The following is a 19622-nucleotide window of genomic DNA, read 5'->3' as shown; positions in this document are numbered from 1 at the left end:
TCCATCCCTCCTTTCTCACTGTCCAAGGTAACCTTGTAGCAGGGCTGCAGGCATGTCAAGCCGAACAGCATTTTGAATTCAGGAATATTCCTGTTGTCAACATTTGCCACTGTATAATTATGGTACAGACAAAACTATACTCAGGCATGCTTACGAATATTCACGTTTTCTGGCAAATTAACAAATTTTGTATTTCAATTTTACACACCCATAAGCACACTTGTGCTAGACATTTATAAATGGAATTACAGTCATATATATATATTTCTATATCTGTCTGTCTATCTATCTATGCTCTGTCATCGGTAAATTAAGAGAAAGCCCAACCCCAAACTAATGTCTTTGGCTGAGCTGTTGCTGTGTGGTTGAAAGCACGGACGGAAATATTCTGATACGTTTACAATAGTGTTTACAATATTTGACATAAAAATTACTTATGTTTACAAATTACTTAAATTACATATGGTTGTCTCTGCCTGTTAATCTGGGATAGGATTAAAAAAAGCAATGCTTTAAATGTATTCTCAAGTAAGTGACATTCATATGTGCAGGTGAATTATACATCAACCAATCCTCATTATTCATTAATTTATACATTTTTAATAAAACACATTCCCTTACAAAGCTGAGACCTTCAGTGAATATTCATCAGGAGACTGAGAATAAAGCTGTTATCTATAGCCTGATCTGCACACATGCAAGAACAGAAGACAGCTTAATGTTGTGCACAATTTTCGTGATGGCTGAAAGTATATCATGTCTTGTGCTAAAACAACCGTTCATATTCGGTGCCAACATCGAGCAAGCCATCCGCTTTGGTTTAGTTTTTCTTCTCACCCTCTTTAGATTAGTCTCATTCCCTTGCTGTTGCATTGAACACCTATATTGTATTCAGGTTTTAACTCAACAATGCCACCTACTGGTGGAGAATACATTATGGTTCCTCTGCACACATATGTGTGCAGGGCAGAAATCCAGAGTGTCTGAGCTGCAGTTAATCCGTCTGAGTCATGTCTCTTGATGCTTTCATTTATTGTAGTTCGCTGATTCATTTGTTAATCATTTAATCGATTATAAAATTAGCATTAGGCACTATCGGCGTGTGCAATCAGAACACAGAGACAGATGGAGAGATAAGGAGATAAACAATCAAGCACAGGAGGTTGAGGAAGATGAAAGGATTGGAGACACGTTAGAGGTGAAAGAGCAGATTGAAAAGCATGGAGAGAGGACTGGAGGGGGAGAAAAGCTATCTCAGTGTTTCCTCCAGACCATCTGAAACAAATAAAAGAGCTGACAGAGACAGCAGAGACACACTTAGAGTGTCAGCGCTTTCCTTTAACTGAGAAAGAAACCGAGTGAGAAAGGGAGAGATACAGAGAGAGAGAGAAAGAGAGGGGGACCATGTCTGGGCACAGGCGGAAGGGGAGATGGAATTTGACAGAAGAGAAAATTGATTTTCTGAGATGAGATTTAGGTGTGATAGGCAAGCAGAGGGGAGGTGAGGAGAAGGGTGGAGTCTCTAACACACACAGACAGTAGTGTCCTGTAAATCTCCACCTGCTGGATCAAAACCAAAAGATACAAAGATAAAGAGACAGGCCGAGAGAACGTTTACAATGACAGCAATTTGCAGCAACCAGATCAAATTTATTTTCAAATAGAGTTTCCAGTGACCAAAACAGTTGGCAATGTGATGTGCAAATGAGCAATGAAGAGTGCTGCTACCAATGGGAGTGCAGATATGAAATTAAGTTGGAAATTAAATTGAGTTCTAGAAATTAAATTGCTGTTTGTGTGAACACAGCTTTAAAGAGCAAAATGGGAATAGATATTGTGAGGTGTAGAGTAAGACGGGCAAAGGGGAGAGGTTTGTGAGGTCCTGTCATGATAGGATGAGGGTGAGAGGTGGAGACAGTTAGAGACGGTGAGACACTTGGAGAGAAAGAGATTTGGAGAGCTAGATTTAGGAAGAGAGCCAGACAGGCAATTAGTGAAATAAATTGATATTCAAATTGAAAATACAGTAGAGAATTAAGATAAGGACAGAGTGAGACAGTTGGAGATGGACTGAGATACTGAGGTGGAAAGTAAGACAGCAAAAGTGATAGTAAAGTAGATACTGAAACAAGTAGAGAGAGAATGAGGCAGCCAAAACAGACTGAAATACTGAGGTAGAGAGTGAGACAGGTAGTGAAATTGTGAGGTAGAGATTGAGACAGGCAGATACTTAGGTAGAGAATGAGATGGGCAGAAAGATTGTGAAGCAATACGTAAAACAGGCACATAGAGTGAGACAGGCATAAATATTGTGAGGTAGAGAGAGAGACAGGCAAATAGATTGTGAGACAGGCAGAGAGTGTGAGACAGGCAGAGAGATTGTGAGGTAGAGAGTGAGGCTGAAGGAATATTGCAAAGTAGAATGTGAGACAGGCAGACAGAGTGAGGTAGAGAGTAAGACCGGCAGAGAGAAATTGTGAGTTGAAGAGTGAGAGACAGGGAGATTATGAGGTAGGGAGTGAGACAGGCAGATAGATTGTGAGGTAGAGAATGAGACAGGCAGAGATATTGTGAGGTAAAGAGTGAGACATGCAGAAATATTGCAAATTAGAGAGTGAGAAAGGCAGAGAGAGTGAGGTAGAGAATGAGACCGGCAGAGATATTGTGAGGTAAAGAGTGAGACATGCAGAAATATTGCAAATTAGAGAGTGAGAAAGGCAGAGAGAGTGAGGTAGAGAGTGAGACAGGCAGAGAGATTGTGAGGTTAATAATGAGAGGCAGAGAGCTGAGATGGGCAGATAGATTGTGAGGTAGAGAGTGAGACAGGCAGAGAGTGTGGATCAGGCAGATAGATTTTGAGGTAGAGAGTGAGACAGGCAGAGATATTGTGAGGTAAAGAGTGAGACATGCAGAAATATTGCAAATTAGAGAGTGAGAAAGGCAGAGAGAGTGAGGTAGAGAATGAGACCGGCAGAGATATTGTGAGGTAAAGAGTGAGACATGCAGAAATATTGCAAATTAGAGAGTGAGAAAGGCAGAGAGAGTGAGGTAGAGAGTGAGACAGGCAGAGAGATTGTGAATTTAATAATGAGAGGCAGAGAGCTGAGATGGGCAGATAGATTGTGAGGTAGAGAGTGAGACAGGCAGAGAGTGTGGATCAGGCAGATAGATTTTGAGGTAGAGAGTGAGACAGGCAGAGAGTGTGAGTCAGGCAGATAGATTTTGAGGTAGAGAGTGAGACAGGCAGAAAGATTGCATAGGGTGAAACAGGCAGAGAGAGTGGGGTAGAGAGTGAGACAGACAGAGCAATTGTGAGGTTTAGAGTAACACAGGCAGAGAGAGAGAGAGTGAGGTAGAGAGTGAGACAGGTAGAAAGATTGTGAGGTAAAGAATGAGACAGGCAGAGAGATAATGAGTGAGCCAGGCAGAGAGATTCTGAGGTAGAGAATGAGACAGGAAGAGTAAGATAGGCAGAGAGGTTTGGTAAGATCTGCCATTATAGGAAGAACATGAGAGATTGTGATAGTTGCGGAGAGGGTGAGACAGCCAGAGAAAGATTGAGATTGTGAGTATGGAGGGACATTTAGTGAGTGTGTGATGTATTCAGAGATATTCTAAGAAAGTGAAGAACTGAATTGAGATACCAAACAGAGAGTAAGAAAGCATTAAAAGAATAAGAAAATTAGACTTGAAGAGACAGTGATATGGCCAAAGAGAGGTTTGTGAAGGTCTATGATAGGATGAAGGTGAGAGACTGTGATACTTAGAGGGTGATGAAAGGAGAGAGATTGAGACAGTTGAATAGATAGTGAGACAAACTGAAAGAATGGTATATAGTAAGAGAGATAGAAAGGCTGAGTGAGTGAGACAGAAAGAATTAGAGATAAAAGGTGAGACCGGTAGAAAGATGGAGGCATGCAGAGAGAATAAGACAGACAGAAAGAATATGAGACAGGGGGAGATAGTAAGGGAGAGTGTCGGACAGGTTGAGAAAGAAGAATAGAGTGAGAAAGAGAGAGAGTGAGAGAGAAAGAGTTAGACAGGCAGACCAATTAAGACAGACAAAAGAATGAGACAGAGAGAGTGAAACAGAAAGAGTTAAGACAAGCATCAGAAAGAGACCGATTATATCCAATTGAGTGGAATAATGTTTTAGCAAGTTAGTATAAGAAGAATGAAGCAGTAAAGGAATGCACAATGTAAGTCATACATGAGAGTAACATTGCCCCTCCATATGAACCTCCTCCTGTGGTTGCTGTCTCTGATGACTCACAATCTTAGCCCATCTTTAACACCACTGTGAAGAACAGATGACGCAGACACACAGGGGCAAGAGATAAAGCACAAGATCCTGCAATCAGCCTGAGACTGCGCGTTACAAAGAGCTTCCGCTCCCGTGTTTCCTGCGGCACCTCTGGAGTTCAGCAGACTAAGCGCTCCTCTCTCTTCTGTTTGCGATAAAAGTTTCTTGGCATAACTAAAAAGGATGCGGGTCGGGAAGAGATTCAGCTGACAAACTGCACACAGGCCTTGGAGCGAACAGACCAAAATAAGCTCCACAGGCACGAAAAAGAAACAACAGCCGCTCAATGCAAACAGGAAAGACAGAGAGAGATCTGCTTTCTTTCAGCTGTCAATCAGATTGTCGCTGAATCATGCCAGCTCAACATGAAAGCTCTGAATGCTGTCAGGATTCTGCTGCTTTTCTGCCTGCGCAACTTTTTTAACCTGTTGAGGTGCGAGTAATTCCTACAGACGTGGGTCTCACCGTTTGCTTCTCTTTCTGTCTCAGTCTTTAGAAGTGCATCAACATCATTTCCTCAGGGCTCCAGTGATTAAATGACTGGAATAAAATGCACACACACACAGTTAAACTGATTTTGTTAAAGTACCAATTAGATCAGTCACCCAGTTCCTTTAATCTACTCACAGAAAATCATTTTGTGGCACTTTCTATGACGGCTGTATATATTACATTACAAACTCTATTATATTATCACAAATAAATCTTATTTATGAAAAGTTATAACTATGTGTGGCTATGCCTGTAAAAAACTACAGTTAATTAACACATAAAACAGTGCAGCACATTTGTTGTAGGCCATTACACTATTTAAAAATGTGACCTGAAATAGGTAAATATTAAAATGCATTATAATTGACAATTATTATAATACTGCAATTATTTACAATAACATGAAATGGATTAGTATGTCCATTATAATGTATTGTAATTCTTATATGTATTATATTGCAGAAGGCAGTAAACAATAGAAACGGAATCCTTTTTTGTGGGTTAAATAAAGATTATGGGAGTATGTTTTACAAGAAAAAAATATATATTTTTATCTTCAAAATTTCACATTCAGGGCAATCTGCTATTTGATGTTTCTTTTGTAAACACAAACAGTTGTAAAATAAAATAAAAATATGTAGTATGTTGCTAAAAGCAATATTACATTATTTCATATTTGAAATATTTAGTAACAAAACATGCAAGCAGCAGGTCATATGTTGGATTTTCAAATGATGACTTCAAAATTGGTGAACAAAGTAAATGGAGCTTGAATAATGTTGTAAAGGTATGCTGTAGTCAGGGAACATTATTATTATAATTTTTTTTTTTTTACATTTCTGATATAGGGAGGATTGCATGAGAATTTCAGAGACACTGAGACTAGTTTTATACATGCACACTTGCCGCTGTGACATATATCAGACTGACGATCAAGTGTAAGCGTCCCATGAATGACAGATGGCATCTCAGCCAGTCAACATCAATCAGTCATGCAATCAATAAAAATGACTATAGTCTGTCTGTGTTTTTTTTTTTCAAGCACAAAATAAATTACTTTATCTTCTCTGCCTCTCCCTGACTGCACCAGGTTTAACAGATCAATATTATACATTTTAGTTGTAGCATTTGGTTTCATTTTAAATCATTTGTACTCTAACCGTGAAACAACAGTACAGAGTCGTCTTGGCACAGTCCTCAAGCTTTTCTTTTTCTGGCTACCTTTCTCATCTCGTATACCTGCACTGTTTACACTCTTTCTTTCTGTCTCTTTCTATTGCTTTCTTTCCCTCTCAGCCATGAATCTGTTGGGGCTGAACTGGCAGCTGAAACCTGTGGTTGGTCCCATGCTGAACAACGGCTTGGGAGCCGGGCTGCCCAGCAACAGTGATGTAGCAACAGCGCCCTCTGGAGGCAGAGGTGAGCAGCACAGCCTCACAGCACACTGCAGTCCCACACGCTCTCTTCCGATAAGAAGAATGTCAGGATTGTAACAGAATAACACAAAGGGGGATAAAACCCTATAAAATACAATTAGAAAAATGAAAAAAAAAAAAAACAATCCAATGCCCTGTATATTAGTTTGCCGCTTGTACTCTATATTTTAAATTTTGTTTAGTAATTTGCTTCTCTGTCCCACACTGAGGTCCCATCATGACAAGCTCATTTATGCCTGCACACACTTCTCTGCCTTCTTCCACGATCAACAAGGGATATTATTCCCTAGGCTTCATTTTATATAGCCGTGTGACAAGTCATAAGAAACCAAGTATCCATATGATTAGGTCGAGCAGCAAGGCATTGTGGGACAGTGGTGCTGGGGAGGTGATTATTTTTCAAACTGTGTTACGCAAAAGGGCTTTTCACACTGCTCTCCCTAACTCTGGGTTATCATCATTTTAAAACAGTCTTTTAACCGTGGGTAAAGGAATGTTTCACACGTGTTACTTGGATTGTTGTTGTTCAAATGTTGCTACTAGATGCTTTGTATCCATGTTTCGTTGTATTGCATGCTTTGGACAGTCACAGAAACACTGAACATTGTATAAACAGTAGTTTCACTGATTGAGAAGAAAAAAGGTCAGATGATGGAAAATGCATCAATTGAAGTGAAAAAGGGACCATTTTATTCTCATTTATATTCCAAATACGAAAAACATAATAATACAAGGCAATATATAATATGAGAATGTGCCTTTATGTACAGTAAATAGGTTATGTTAAGAATGTTATCCTGGGGTTTATGAATGTACAGTTTGAAACTTCAGCTTATTATTACCCATTTTATTATTACTAATTTTTAACCCCAGGTTTATAAGCAGAGTGAAACGCAAAGCATGGATTCCTTTTATCTGGGGGTTTAGAATGACTTAGAGTTAACAATTTCTTGTGTGAAAAGCCCTAGATAGTAGTACCTCTATACATATTTATTTCTGTGATTGTGGACATAAAAATCTTGCATTTGTAATCAAATTATGTTTACAAGTGTGGCATACTGTATTCTGCACAGTGTGCTACAGTACCTTCTATACTGCAAATTTTGCCATAATTATTTGATCATCCAGGTATTACATGCATAAAAATTTTACTTGTAAGATATGGTATAGTAATCCTACATGATCAGCACATCTTCATAATCTACTGATAATCAGGAATCAAACTTTTGAATAAAACTGATAAAGATTGTAAACAAACACTCATGAACCTCCTTACACAACCCTTTGGGTGTTCATCCATCTCTTTTCCCCACTTCTCACTGGCTGTCTCTGACTTGATCTCACACACTCGCAGATTCAAAGGAAGAGTCCTAAAAAACACCACATCACCTCTGTATGAAGGACAACAGTCTTTTTTTCTACTTCTTGTTCTTCTTTAGAAATGAAGAGGCTAGTCATCTTTGAACACATATTGTGTTACAAAACTTAGTGGCAGAGGTGGCAAGTAGTCTAATTAATACAATTCATTTTGAGCAAATTTTAAATGTATTGCAAGGAGCTCAGTGAAACACTCCAATCCAAGATGGCGAACAAGGAAAGAGAGAAAAAAAAAAGATCAGTGTAACATTTGCTTGTTTTTGGTATTATGTTCATTATAATACAGCTGTGTTATCTTAGTAACTTGCTAACATCACGCTCTATTAAAATCAATTGCAAGTCAAGTCTCCCATGCAAAGCTCAGTTTATTTAGCAGAGTTGCTGTCTATGTAGTTTCCTCCGAATTACTGAGGGTAGAAGGTTAGGATTCTGTCTTGGAAGGCATAACCTAGGTTATTTATTTCTATTTGAAAATAAATGTAGAGTAAATACATTTTCGCATTGTCTCATTTTTCTTCTCCTCTTTCCTCAGAGCTTTGTAAACATATCTAACTCTGTGATTGAATATAGAGTATGTTGTATAATAGTTTGCTGTGTTTTTGTGTGAGTGTGTGGGTAACGGTGAGATTTGAAACAGCTCTTCATCTCAAGTGTTTCGATCTCAACCCCTCAGCACGTCGGTGTCAATTCCATCCATACAAATATGACTTTTCTCTTGCTCTCTCCCTGTCGCTCTCTCTTTCTCTCACATGCAGACATATTATATTCTACATAACAGTGAGATTTCATTAATCATACACAGACAATTCTACAGTACAGCTATGAGGCAGATGTTGCCGGTTGCTTTGTTTAACGATAGCGGCACATATAATATCTTGTGTTGTTCCATATCTGCTTGTTTTGTTGCTTTTTCTTCTCTGTCTCTCTCATCCTCTGCTGCGTCTTTGTGTTTAGCTGTTATCCTACCTTATTGTCTGGCGTATTGTGTTGAGATGCTCTTATCTGGGCTTCTGCGGGATGATTTGATGCTCTGGACTGATCTGTGAAATGATTTGTGTGTGCTTTTGCCTGCTGGCTACATTAGCTTATGATTGGCCTCTCTGCACTCGGCTGGATTCTGTTATGGTACTTGATGCTCTGCTTACACACTCAGATTCAGATGTCTTTTATCTCCACGATAGCTCTGGTCCAAAACCTACAGTTTATTTTATATTTATACAGTGTATATTCGGTTTACAGTACATTTCTTAATATAAATACAGTAATTATCGCTTTGTCTTCTGTTTATGATTTTCACTACTGTTCAAATGTTTGGGGTCTGTAAGACATTAATTGATTGATTGATTGATCTGTGTTTATTTGATCAAAAATACATTAAAAAACAGTGATTTCATGGGGCCCAGAAGCCATAGCAGTGCCCCTGGCTGCATAATGTTTGTATAAACCACTTATCTTTTTCTTCTTTTGAAAATTTCAAAATAATCCAATTTGTTTAAACAGATATTTCCTTTTTGGTTTTTTTTGCATTATAAATGTCTTTACTGTTAATCAATATTCCTAAATAAAATAATTATTGAATTAACATTAACTGTTGAGGTATATATAAGCACATTATATATTGAATTGTTTGCATGTTATGTAATTCAAAGAACTTAATTTTGCTACTAAAACGTCAAATTTAGCAAAAAACATAAATGTTTGATAATAAATAGATATAATTAAATACTAGAAATATAAATGAATAGTTAATATAACTAAAGTAATTAATATAGCTAAATGAATGACGAACTGATAAATGCTGAATAAATTCTATTTACTTTTTTTATTTACAAATTTGGGGCATATTTATATTGATTTGTATTTTATGTTCTTTATGACTCTGCCTATATAGAGTGTTCCAAATAAAATACTTAAGACATTCTGTCCTGGTGTTAATGTTGCCTTAGTAATATATAGTGTAACCTTAGAAGGTAACTGTCTGTAATCAGCAAGGTGGTTCACTATGTTTTGGTACAGAGCTATTGTGTTTTGTTGTGAAATAATGCTGGACTTTTGCTTCAGCCACAGCCACAGACTGATCGTTCCTTCCCTAAGGAAATTCTCTTCCGGCCTCCCCGCTCTCTATTTTCTTTCTTTAGTTCTATCTCTCCTCCGTCCATGCTGTTCTCTATTAATGAGGGGGGCTATTTCATCTCCTGTTGCGGCTGCTCCATCCTGATTGTGTTTTCATTGTTCTTTATTTCCTCACCATTTTTCACAGGTTTTCTCTGTCAGGGCTGCGGTCTCCAGTGTAGATCTGACCTGATTACAGGGGAGCTGTTTTCGTGTGTGTGTGTGAGAACATCACAACCATAGGGACAGAGGGAATCTGTTGCACGCAACCTCCATTTACACTCGGCCATCGCCGCTAGCTATGAGCAAGAGATAGAGAGAATAAAAGAAAGAGCGAGAGAAAGACAGAGAGGGAGAGAACAACCATGGATTTTCCATTAAATGAAAAGTGGATAACAGCTTGTGTGATTATGTTGGTAAACAGGATGGTGGTGTTGACATGCCGTATGAGCCAAAGCCTGAGGTGCAGAATACATGAACCCTCACTATAGAAGAGATCTCTCTCTCAGCCTGAGAGTCCATGAACACCAGAGACAGGAACAGAGAGGGGGAGAGGAAGTGAAGCAGATGATCAATAAAAAATAAACAGGTTCCAGTTTCACTTTTAGAAATAGGTTCCTAGCAGCACTCTAAAGGAACACAGAACCTATAAGGACCCACTTATGTTGTACTGTAGAATATATTTATAAACCTTTAAAAACTACAATGAAAACTAGGTAACACTTTAGAATAAGGTTCCATTAGTTAATGTTAGTTAATGTATTAATTAACATGAACAAACAATGAATAATACATTTATTACTGTATTTATTCATCTTCGTTAATGTTAGTTAATGAAAATACAGTTATTCATTGTTAGTTCATGGTAATTCACAGTGCATTAACTAATGTTAACAAGCACAACTTTTGATTTAAATAATGCATTAGTAAATGTTGAAATTAACATGAACTAAGACTTATAAATGCTGTAGAAGGATTGTTCTTGCTTAGTTCATGTTAACGAAAGTAGTTAACTAACATTAACTAATGGAACCTTATTCTAAAGTGTTACCGAAAACTATTATTTTGAACTTTCTATTCATCAAATAATCCTGAAAAACTATATATATATATATATATATATATATCAAGGTTTTCATAAAAATATTGATCAGCACAACTGTAAGAGATGTTTTTGAGCAGAAAATCTGCATCAGCTTATTAAAATGATTTCTATATTATCACTGAAGCCAGGAGTATGATTCAGCTTTGTATCACAGGAATAAATTACCTTTTAAAATGTATAAAAAAATAGTTTTAAAATAAAAATATTTCTATAATATTTTTGATCAAATAAAGTAGCATTGAGAGACTTCTTTCTAAAACATACAAAAATAAAAATAAATCTTATTGACCCTAAACTTGAATGGCTCATTTATGTAATCCAATACATTCCATATGAGAAATAAAGAAAGCAGGCAAAGAAAAAGAATACACACACACATAAACTGTATATATAAATTAACATTCAAAATTTATTTCATTGAATATACTATTTCACTTTGAAATACATCACATTGTGAAAGTAAAATGCTTTATGAACGCTGTTTCATGTCGACATTTAGATTGTAGGTCTGAAAACCAAATCACTGATCACACTTTAAGACTTATATCATGTTAAAATTCCAATAAAGCTCAGCTTCGTAGAAGCAGCCATTAACAGTTTATATATTCCTCAGTTCTTCTGCTAGTTGCATTTGAAAAACCAGGCTCAGATATTCAACAAAGAAGCCCCTCGTCCCTGTCTATCTCTGGCTCTCTGCTGTTTATGCTGATACACTCTCGGCTTTCTTTGCGCTGGGTGGGTACAGTGAGGTTATGGGCAAAAAGACTTCAGGAAGTAGCAACTGTGTTCTTCAGCTTCCATCAGATAAGTGTCTCCCAGAGAGAAAACACATTTGTGCTGTTTCCTTTTGTTTTCTGTTTTCAAAGCAGCTACCGCTGAATCTATAAACGAGGGGCAGTTGCAACACAGCCGAGGTGAGAGATTGATTTTTTTTTATGCCTTCCTCTCTGTCTCAGGGCCATGGGCAGCTCGCAACAGCAGCATAGATACGGGCAGCCTGGAGGTGGGCAGGCGCGTGACCCAGGAGGTGCCGCCCGGGGTGTTCTGGAGATCCCTGATGCACCTTAGCCAGCCTCAGTTCCTCAAGTTCAACATCTCCCTGGGCAAGGATGCACTCTTCGGGGTTTACATTCGCAAAGGGCTGCCGCCGTCCCATGCACAGGTGCGCACACCCATTCTATTTACAGAGAGGCCACTCTGTGAAGTCCTTTTAGGGATAAAAATCCCTCTTTCATCCCAACAACAGATCAATCAGTCATCGCAAATACATTTTAGAAGTCACCAGGTGTTAGATAAAATCATTTCTATAGCTCAACTTCAAACTGTCTCACTGTGTGATATGTATGGATGCTGTCAAACCACTAGAGATCACGAAAAATAAAAACATCCCCTCTCGTTTCCCTTGTTTCTGCATTTCTCCCTCTGCAGTATGACTATATGGAGCGTTTGGATGGAAAGGAGAAGTGGAGCGTAGTGGAGTCGCCCCGTGAGAGACGCAGTATTCAGACGGTGGTTCTGAACGAGGCCGTGTTTGTACAGTATCTGGACCCCGGCACATGGCACCTGGCTTTCTACAACGACGGCAAGGAGATGGAATCGGTCTCATTTAGCACCGCTGTTCTGGGTCAGTTACTCTAACACTGCTTAAACTCTCCATTACACATTATCTTCAAACACACACTATATCACTCAGCTGTGAAACATGAGAAGATACAATAAATTTGCTGTGATAAGCAAACAACAAAATCTACTTGTTTTACAACAAAATCTAAAGCAAAAAAATCTTAAGCAGCACAACTGATCAACAATAGTAATAATAATGCAAATTTCATCAGCACCAAAACAGCATATCAGAATGATTTCTGAAGGATCATGTGACACTGAAGACTGGGGTAATAATGCTTAAAAAATAAGCTTTGCCATTACAAGAATAAATTATATTAAAATATATTAAAATAGGACACAGTAACTTTGCATTGTAATATTAAAATTTACAGTTTTACTGTAATTTTAATCAAATAAATGCTGCATTGGGAATAATAAGAGACTAATCCAAACTTTTGAAGGGTTGTTTAAAAAAATTAAGCATAAATAAAATAATATGAAAATATATACATATAAAAAATAAGAGCATAAAATGCAACATCCCTGCATTGTGACATTGATTGGCACATACGTTTACGAACAACAAATGTGTATTTCAAACTTGTATTTCATAAATGAATTCTAATAAAAGACCAGATAATTTTGAAACATTAATATTTTGGACAATTGGATTCATAGGTTTCAGTCTCTATAGAATTACAGGTAAATGCTTCCTTGACATCTAGTAAAAAGGAAATAATTAATAATGTCATTCTATTAATGTTATACCATTTCATATAAATAATTATCCACTTGAAATGAAATAAGGCTCTGTTCTATGAATATTCACATGCATGAATTCTACGAATAAGTGGTGTCTCACCAATTAACCTTGCGCTAATCTACTGTGATATGGCCTACTTTCATTGCAGTGATATTACTCATGGCTAATGAAATGGTGTGTGATGCTGTTTGAATAGCTTGTATCAATAATGACCAGAGTATGCCACTAAAAAATAGAGTGAAAGAGGGACAGAAAACTCAACTGAAAGAGAGAGAGGGAGGGAGGGAGGAAGCAGTAGAGGAAAAGACAAGATGAGAGCTGGATGTGGTGGTTACAGCTGTCATTACCATCAAAGTGGCCTTTTTTAGAAAGGTTTCATTCTTTTCACAGACTCTGTGCAAGAGTGTCCCCGCAACTGTCATGGTAACGGAGAGTGTGTGTCAGGAGTGTGTCACTGTTTCCCCGGGTTCCATGGCATGGACTGCTCGAAAGGTAAGAGACACTCCAATTACACCCCGAACTCTGTCGTAAAGCAAGCAAAAAATAGCGACAGAGAGAGAGAAGTGAGAACAATTTTTACTTCCCTGTCACTCATACTAGAGATATGGAAAATGATCCATTGAATTGGTATTTAAAAGTATAGTTCACCCAAAAATGATCGTTTTGTCATCTTTTATCCACCTAATGTCGTTCCAATCCTGTGTTACATTCTTCTTTAGAAAAACAGCAATGGAGCACTCATATGAAGTCATTTTGGAACTTGACAGTTCAGACCTTGAAACAAATGCCTGAGATCAACTGCAACAACTCACCATTATTCCAAAAAAGAAAGTCATTCAAATTTACAATAACATGAGGATGAGTAAAAATGACATCATTTTAATTTTGGGGTAAATAGTGCTTGGGAACAGTGGATTAGCATTAGCATTAGAGACATATTGAGCTATAGTGCTTATGCTGGAGATTAAGGGCCCTATTTTAATGACCTAAACGCAAAGTAAAAAAGCGCACGGCGCAGGTGCACTCAGGGCGTGTCCAAATCCACTTTTGCTATTTTAAGGATGGAAAAACGATTGAAGCGCCCGGGCGCATGGTCTAAATGGGTTGTCCCTATTTTCTTAATGAGAAATCTACATATATAGGATATATATATCCTATATATGTATATGTATATGTATGTATATCTATATATGCATATGTATATATGTATAAATGTATATTTATATTTATATATGTATATGTATATATGTATATGTATATATGTGTGTGTGTATATATATATATATATATATATTTAATTAGCCTACAAAAAATGTATATGCATTGCAATCCTTTAATTTTTTATATTTGGCATATTTGTGTGCTGTTGTGCGTCCCTATGTTTAATAAGCACCGTGTATGCGCGTTGCAGACCCACCCATACGAACACGCTCTTTAAATAACAAAGACATTGCGCTCAGGTTTGAGTTGGTCTATAGCGCAGTCTATTTTCAGCTCCTTAAAATAGCAATGCGCCTGAACACACCTCTTTTTTAGACCAGCACGCCTATGGGTGCGCAAAAGCATTTACTAATTATACGAAGTGATGCTGGACGCGAAAATGCGAATGGTGCCGGACTGAAACTAGCAAACACATTTGCGCTGCGCCTTGCGTCAGATTGCGCCGGGTGTATTATAGGGCCCTAAGATTCCTTTTCTCCAATTCTCTGTACTTCGTGTGTCGATAAAATGCACCAAAAATGTAAGTAATGCAAAATAAAACATGCATACTAATGTCCAGACAGACATTAAAAAAACAAAAAAAAAACATGCAAAAACGCATGCAAGGGGGAACAGCACATTTTATTTTTTATTTTTTGCCAAAATGGCACCAGCTATGGGATTTAAAGAGCTGAACACATCAAAGATGTGTGTTAATCTCAGCGGTTCCAATGGCTCTAGACACTCCACTGCCTTGGGTTTAGCCCAAGAGTCCCGACACCCTCTAGATGTGTGTGTGTGTGTGTGTTTCTGACCTAACTATACGTTTTGGGACCAGTTTAATTAAATAATTCCCATCAGAAGAAAAAATGGTTGATAATAGATGAAATAACATCTTAATTCAACTCTGAAACTGCCAAAAGTTTAAGAGGTAAGAGATGGTCTGAAGTGGTTATAATTAGATGTCAGTGGGAAGTCCCCATTTAGATAGCTGGGTAAGTGTGTGTGTGTGTGAAATATATATATTTGTTTTCACATTTTGACTGAAAAAACATTTACTTTGTTTGCATACTTTTCTATAGAGAAGGTGCTTTACTGTAGTTCTATGACTCATCAAGAAACTAAGATCTATGTGTTAGTGGAGGTCTCTCTCTTTCCGAGGCATAAGGATGATGAATGGCGGTTCCTACAGCCCAATATCTCCCATTGTTCACCTGGGAAGGTCATGATTAATAGTTTTGTTACTGCAATGTTAAATTACATTTTCTTTCATTACAGTTTTCTCCAACCTATCACAGCTGTCCACTCCCTCCACTACTGCTGACCCTCTGTGTGTGTGTGTGTGTGTGTGTGTGTGTGTGTGTGTGTGTGTGTGTGTGTGTGTGTGTGTGTGTGTGTGTGTGTATTAATACCTTTACACGATTCAGGCTTAGATGCAGACACAGCCTGTTCTTATCAGGTGCAAATTAATATTATTTTTGTATCATGGTAGGTATTATTATGTTTTTAGAACAGGCACCATGATATTATAATATTTTTAAGACATGTATCATGATGTTATCTTGGTAATATTATGTATTTGGACATGCACCATGGAATTAGTATGTTATTAGGATATGAACAATGGTATAGACATTTTTTGGACATGTACAATATCATGATATTATGATTTAACCATATAGGTTTTGACATGAATTATGATGTTATCATGTTTTAGGACATGCAATATGGTATCACGGTTTTGGAACATTTACAAGTAGTTTTATGGTATTTTTTGGAGTAAATCTTGAAATACCATTATAATCCCATAATACAGTAAATGACTATGGTCTTTCTGTGTCTTCCCAAGCGGCATGCCCAGTCCTATGCAGTGGAAACGGTCAGTATGACAAGGGTTCGTGTATCTGCTATAGTGGATGGAAGGGTCTGGAATGCGACGTTCCCATCAGCCAGTGCATCGACCCCCAGTGTGGCGGTCATGGCACGTGCACAGAGGGCATATGTGTTTGTTCTCTGGGCTACAAAGGAGAGAATTGCGCTGAGGGTGAGGTTATATGCATGAGTGTGTGCGTGATAATGTAGCTTTGTATAGATGTTGTTTCTTTGCCAGTGGCTTAATAATACACTATAAAAGCTGTATTCTGTCCATGTGGCTACTTGAAAAGGAAAACACACATTTTCACATTTCCCCAGATTCACTGGTAGGTCTTAATGGGCTCCCACGAAACAAAACAAAAGAATACCTTGCAAAGATGAGTAAATGCTAGAAAATATATTGATCTGGTTGGTGAGAACAATCATTTCAGTCTTGATTCTTTGCGTGTGTGCCCAGAGGAAAGGAAAATCAAACATGAGATCTCCTTCTCAACTCACATCTTTCTCCTAGACAGAAATGAGATCAAGTGAACATCAAACTGAGACATAAGGCTAAGTCTCCTGCTTCTCACATGTTTCTCCTGAGACAAAAAATGACATTCTTTCATGTTCAGATCTCGGCAACATCACTCACTGTGCTCAGATTATTCTCCTTAGATAGAGACACTCACACTCTCTCATTTATCTCCTCTAAATCTTCATAAGAGATCTCAGCAACATCACTCACTGTGCTCAGATTATTCTCCTTAGATAGAGACACTCACATTCTCACATTTATCTCCTCTAAATCTTCATAAGAGATCTCAGCAACATCACTCACTGTGCTCAGATTATTCTCCTTAGATAGAGACACTCACATTCTCACATTTATCTCCTCTAAAGCTTCATAAGAGATCTCAGCAACATCACTCACTGTGCTCAGATTATTCTCCTTAACCAGAGACACTAACACTCTCACATTTATCTCCTCTAAAGCTTCATAAGAGATCTCAGCTACATCACTCACTGTGCTCAGATTATTCTCCTTAGATAGAGACACTCACATTCTCACATTTATCTCCTCTAAATCTTCATAAGAGATCTCAGCTACATCACTCACTGTGCTCAGATTATTCTCCTTAGATAGAGACAGTCACACTCTCTCATTTATCTCCTCTAAAGCTTCATAAGAGATCTCAGCTACATCACTCACTGTGCTCAGATTATTCTCCTTAGATAGAGACAGTCACATTCTCTCATTTATCTCCTCTAAAGCTTCATAAGAGATCTCAGCTACATCACTCACTGTGCTCAGATTATTCTCCTTAGATAGAGACACTCACATTCTCACATTTATCTCCTCTAAAGCTTCATAAGAGATCTCAGCTACATCACTCACTGTGCTCAGATTATTCTCCTTAGATAGAGACACTCACATTCTCACATTTATCTCCTCTAAAGCTTCATAAGAGATCTCAGCTACATCACTCACTGTGCTCAGATTATTCTCCTTAGATAGAGACACTCACACTCTCACATTTATCTCCTCTAAATCTTCATAAGAGATCTCAGCTACATCACTCACTGTGCTCAGATTATTCTCCTTAGATAGAGACACTCACACTCTCTCATTTATCTCCTCTAAAGCTTCATAAGAGATCTCAGCTACATCACTCACTGTGCTCAGATTATTCTCCTTAACCAGAGACACTCACACTCTCACATTTATCTCCTCTAAAGCTTCATAAGAGATCTCAGCTACATCACTCACTGTGCTCATATTATTCTCTATAGATAGAGACACTCACATTCTCTCATTTATCTCCTCTAAAGCTTCATAAGAGATCTCAGCTACATCACTCACTGTGCTCAGATTATTCTCCTTAGATAGAGACACTCAGACTCTCTCATTTATCTCCTCTAAAGCTTCATAAGAGATCTCAGCTACATCACTCACTGTGCTCAGATTATTCTCCTTAGATAGAGACACTCACACTCTCTCATTTATCTCCTCTAAATCTTCATAAGAGATCTCAGCTACATCACTCACTGTGCTCAGATTATTCTCCTTAGATAGAGACACTCACATTCTCACATTTATCTCCTCTAAAGCTTCATAAGAGATCTCAGCTACATCACTCACTGTGCTCAGATTATTCTCCTTAGATAGAGACACTCACATTCTCACATTTATCTCCTCTAAAGCTTCATAAGAGATCTCAGCTACATCACTCACTGTGCTCAGATTATTCTCCTTAGATAGAGACACTCACACTCTCACATTTATCTCCTCTAAAGCTTCATAAGAGATCTCAGCTACATCACTCACTGTGCTCAGATTATTCTCCTTAACCAGAGACACTCACACTCTCACATTTATCTCCTCTAAAGCTTCATAAGAGATCTCAGCTACATCACTCACTGTGCTCAGATTATTCTCCTTAGATAGAGACACTCACATTCTCACATTTATCTCCTCTAAATCTTCATAAGAGATCTCAGCTACATCACTCACTGTGCTCAGATTATTCTCCTTAACCAGAGACACTCACACTCTCACATTTATCTCCTCTAAAGCTTCATAAGAGATCTCAGCTACATCACTCACTGTGCTCAGATTATTCTCCTTAGATAGAGACACTCACATTCTCACATTTATCTCCTCTAAATCTTCATAAGAGATCTCAGCTACATCACTCACTGTGCTCAGATTATTCTCCTTAACCAGAGACACTCACACTCTCACATTTATCTCCTCTAAAGCTTCATAAGAGATCTCAGCTACATCACTCACTGTGCTCAGATTATTCTCCTTAGATAGAGACACTCACACTCTCACATTTATCTCCTCTAAATCTTCATAAGAGATCTCAGCTACATCACTCACTGTGCTCAGATTATTCTCCTTAGATAGAGACACTCTCACATTTATCTCCTCTAAAGCTTCATAAGAGATCTTGGTAACATCTTGCACCGTGCTCAGCCCTTACGAAACAATAATATATGGGAATATATTGACAAATATATAATGTGACATATTACATAATACATTTCCAAATATTATAACCGGTGCTAATATTTTCACTATACATCAATATATGCATTGACAATATAGTATGTATTGAACATAAATATATTTAGAATCAAAGACTAAAATAAATCTCAGATTTGATCTTTTATTGGTTAAATTGCATATAGAGGTTTCCACATAAATGTGAATTAATTTATACACATACGTATATATATATACTTATTCATGGAATGAGTCAAAGCAGATTTCTGGTTCCTTGCATGATTTGCATGAATATGAATATAGGGGGAGATCTGCTAGTATTTATTGTTGTATTACTTTGAATTTTAGAAGGGTTTGTGGTG

General features: G+C 37.7%; 1 protein-coding gene across 1 annotated transcript in view; it reads left to right on the top strand.

Moving 5' to 3' along the window:
* LOC128027289 (teneurin-2) overlaps positions 1–19622 on the top strand; it is a 410843-nt gene that overhangs the window by 352253 nt on the left and 38968 nt on the right. Inside the window, exons 9-13 of the mRNA XM_052614746.1 lie at positions 6092–6214; positions 11782–11987; positions 12254–12449; positions 13584–13685; positions 16243–16437. Of these exons, the coding sequence (XP_052470706.1) occupies positions 6092–6214; positions 11782–11987; positions 12254–12449; positions 13584–13685; positions 16243–16437 (822 nt within the window). The remainder of the gene's footprint in view (positions 1–6091; positions 6215–11781; positions 11988–12253; positions 12450–13583; positions 13686–16242; positions 16438–19622) is intronic.

The sequence above is a fragment of the Carassius gibelio genome, chromosome A14, assembly GCF_023724105.1.
Source record: "Carassius gibelio isolate Cgi1373 ecotype wild population from Czech Republic chromosome A14, carGib1.2-hapl.c, whole genome shotgun sequence".
Taxonomy (NCBI): Eukaryota; Metazoa; Chordata; class Actinopteri; order Cypriniformes; family Cyprinidae; genus Carassius; species Carassius gibelio.
Note: the sequence above shows the minus strand (reverse complement) of the source record. Positions and strands in the feature narration are given on the sequence as shown.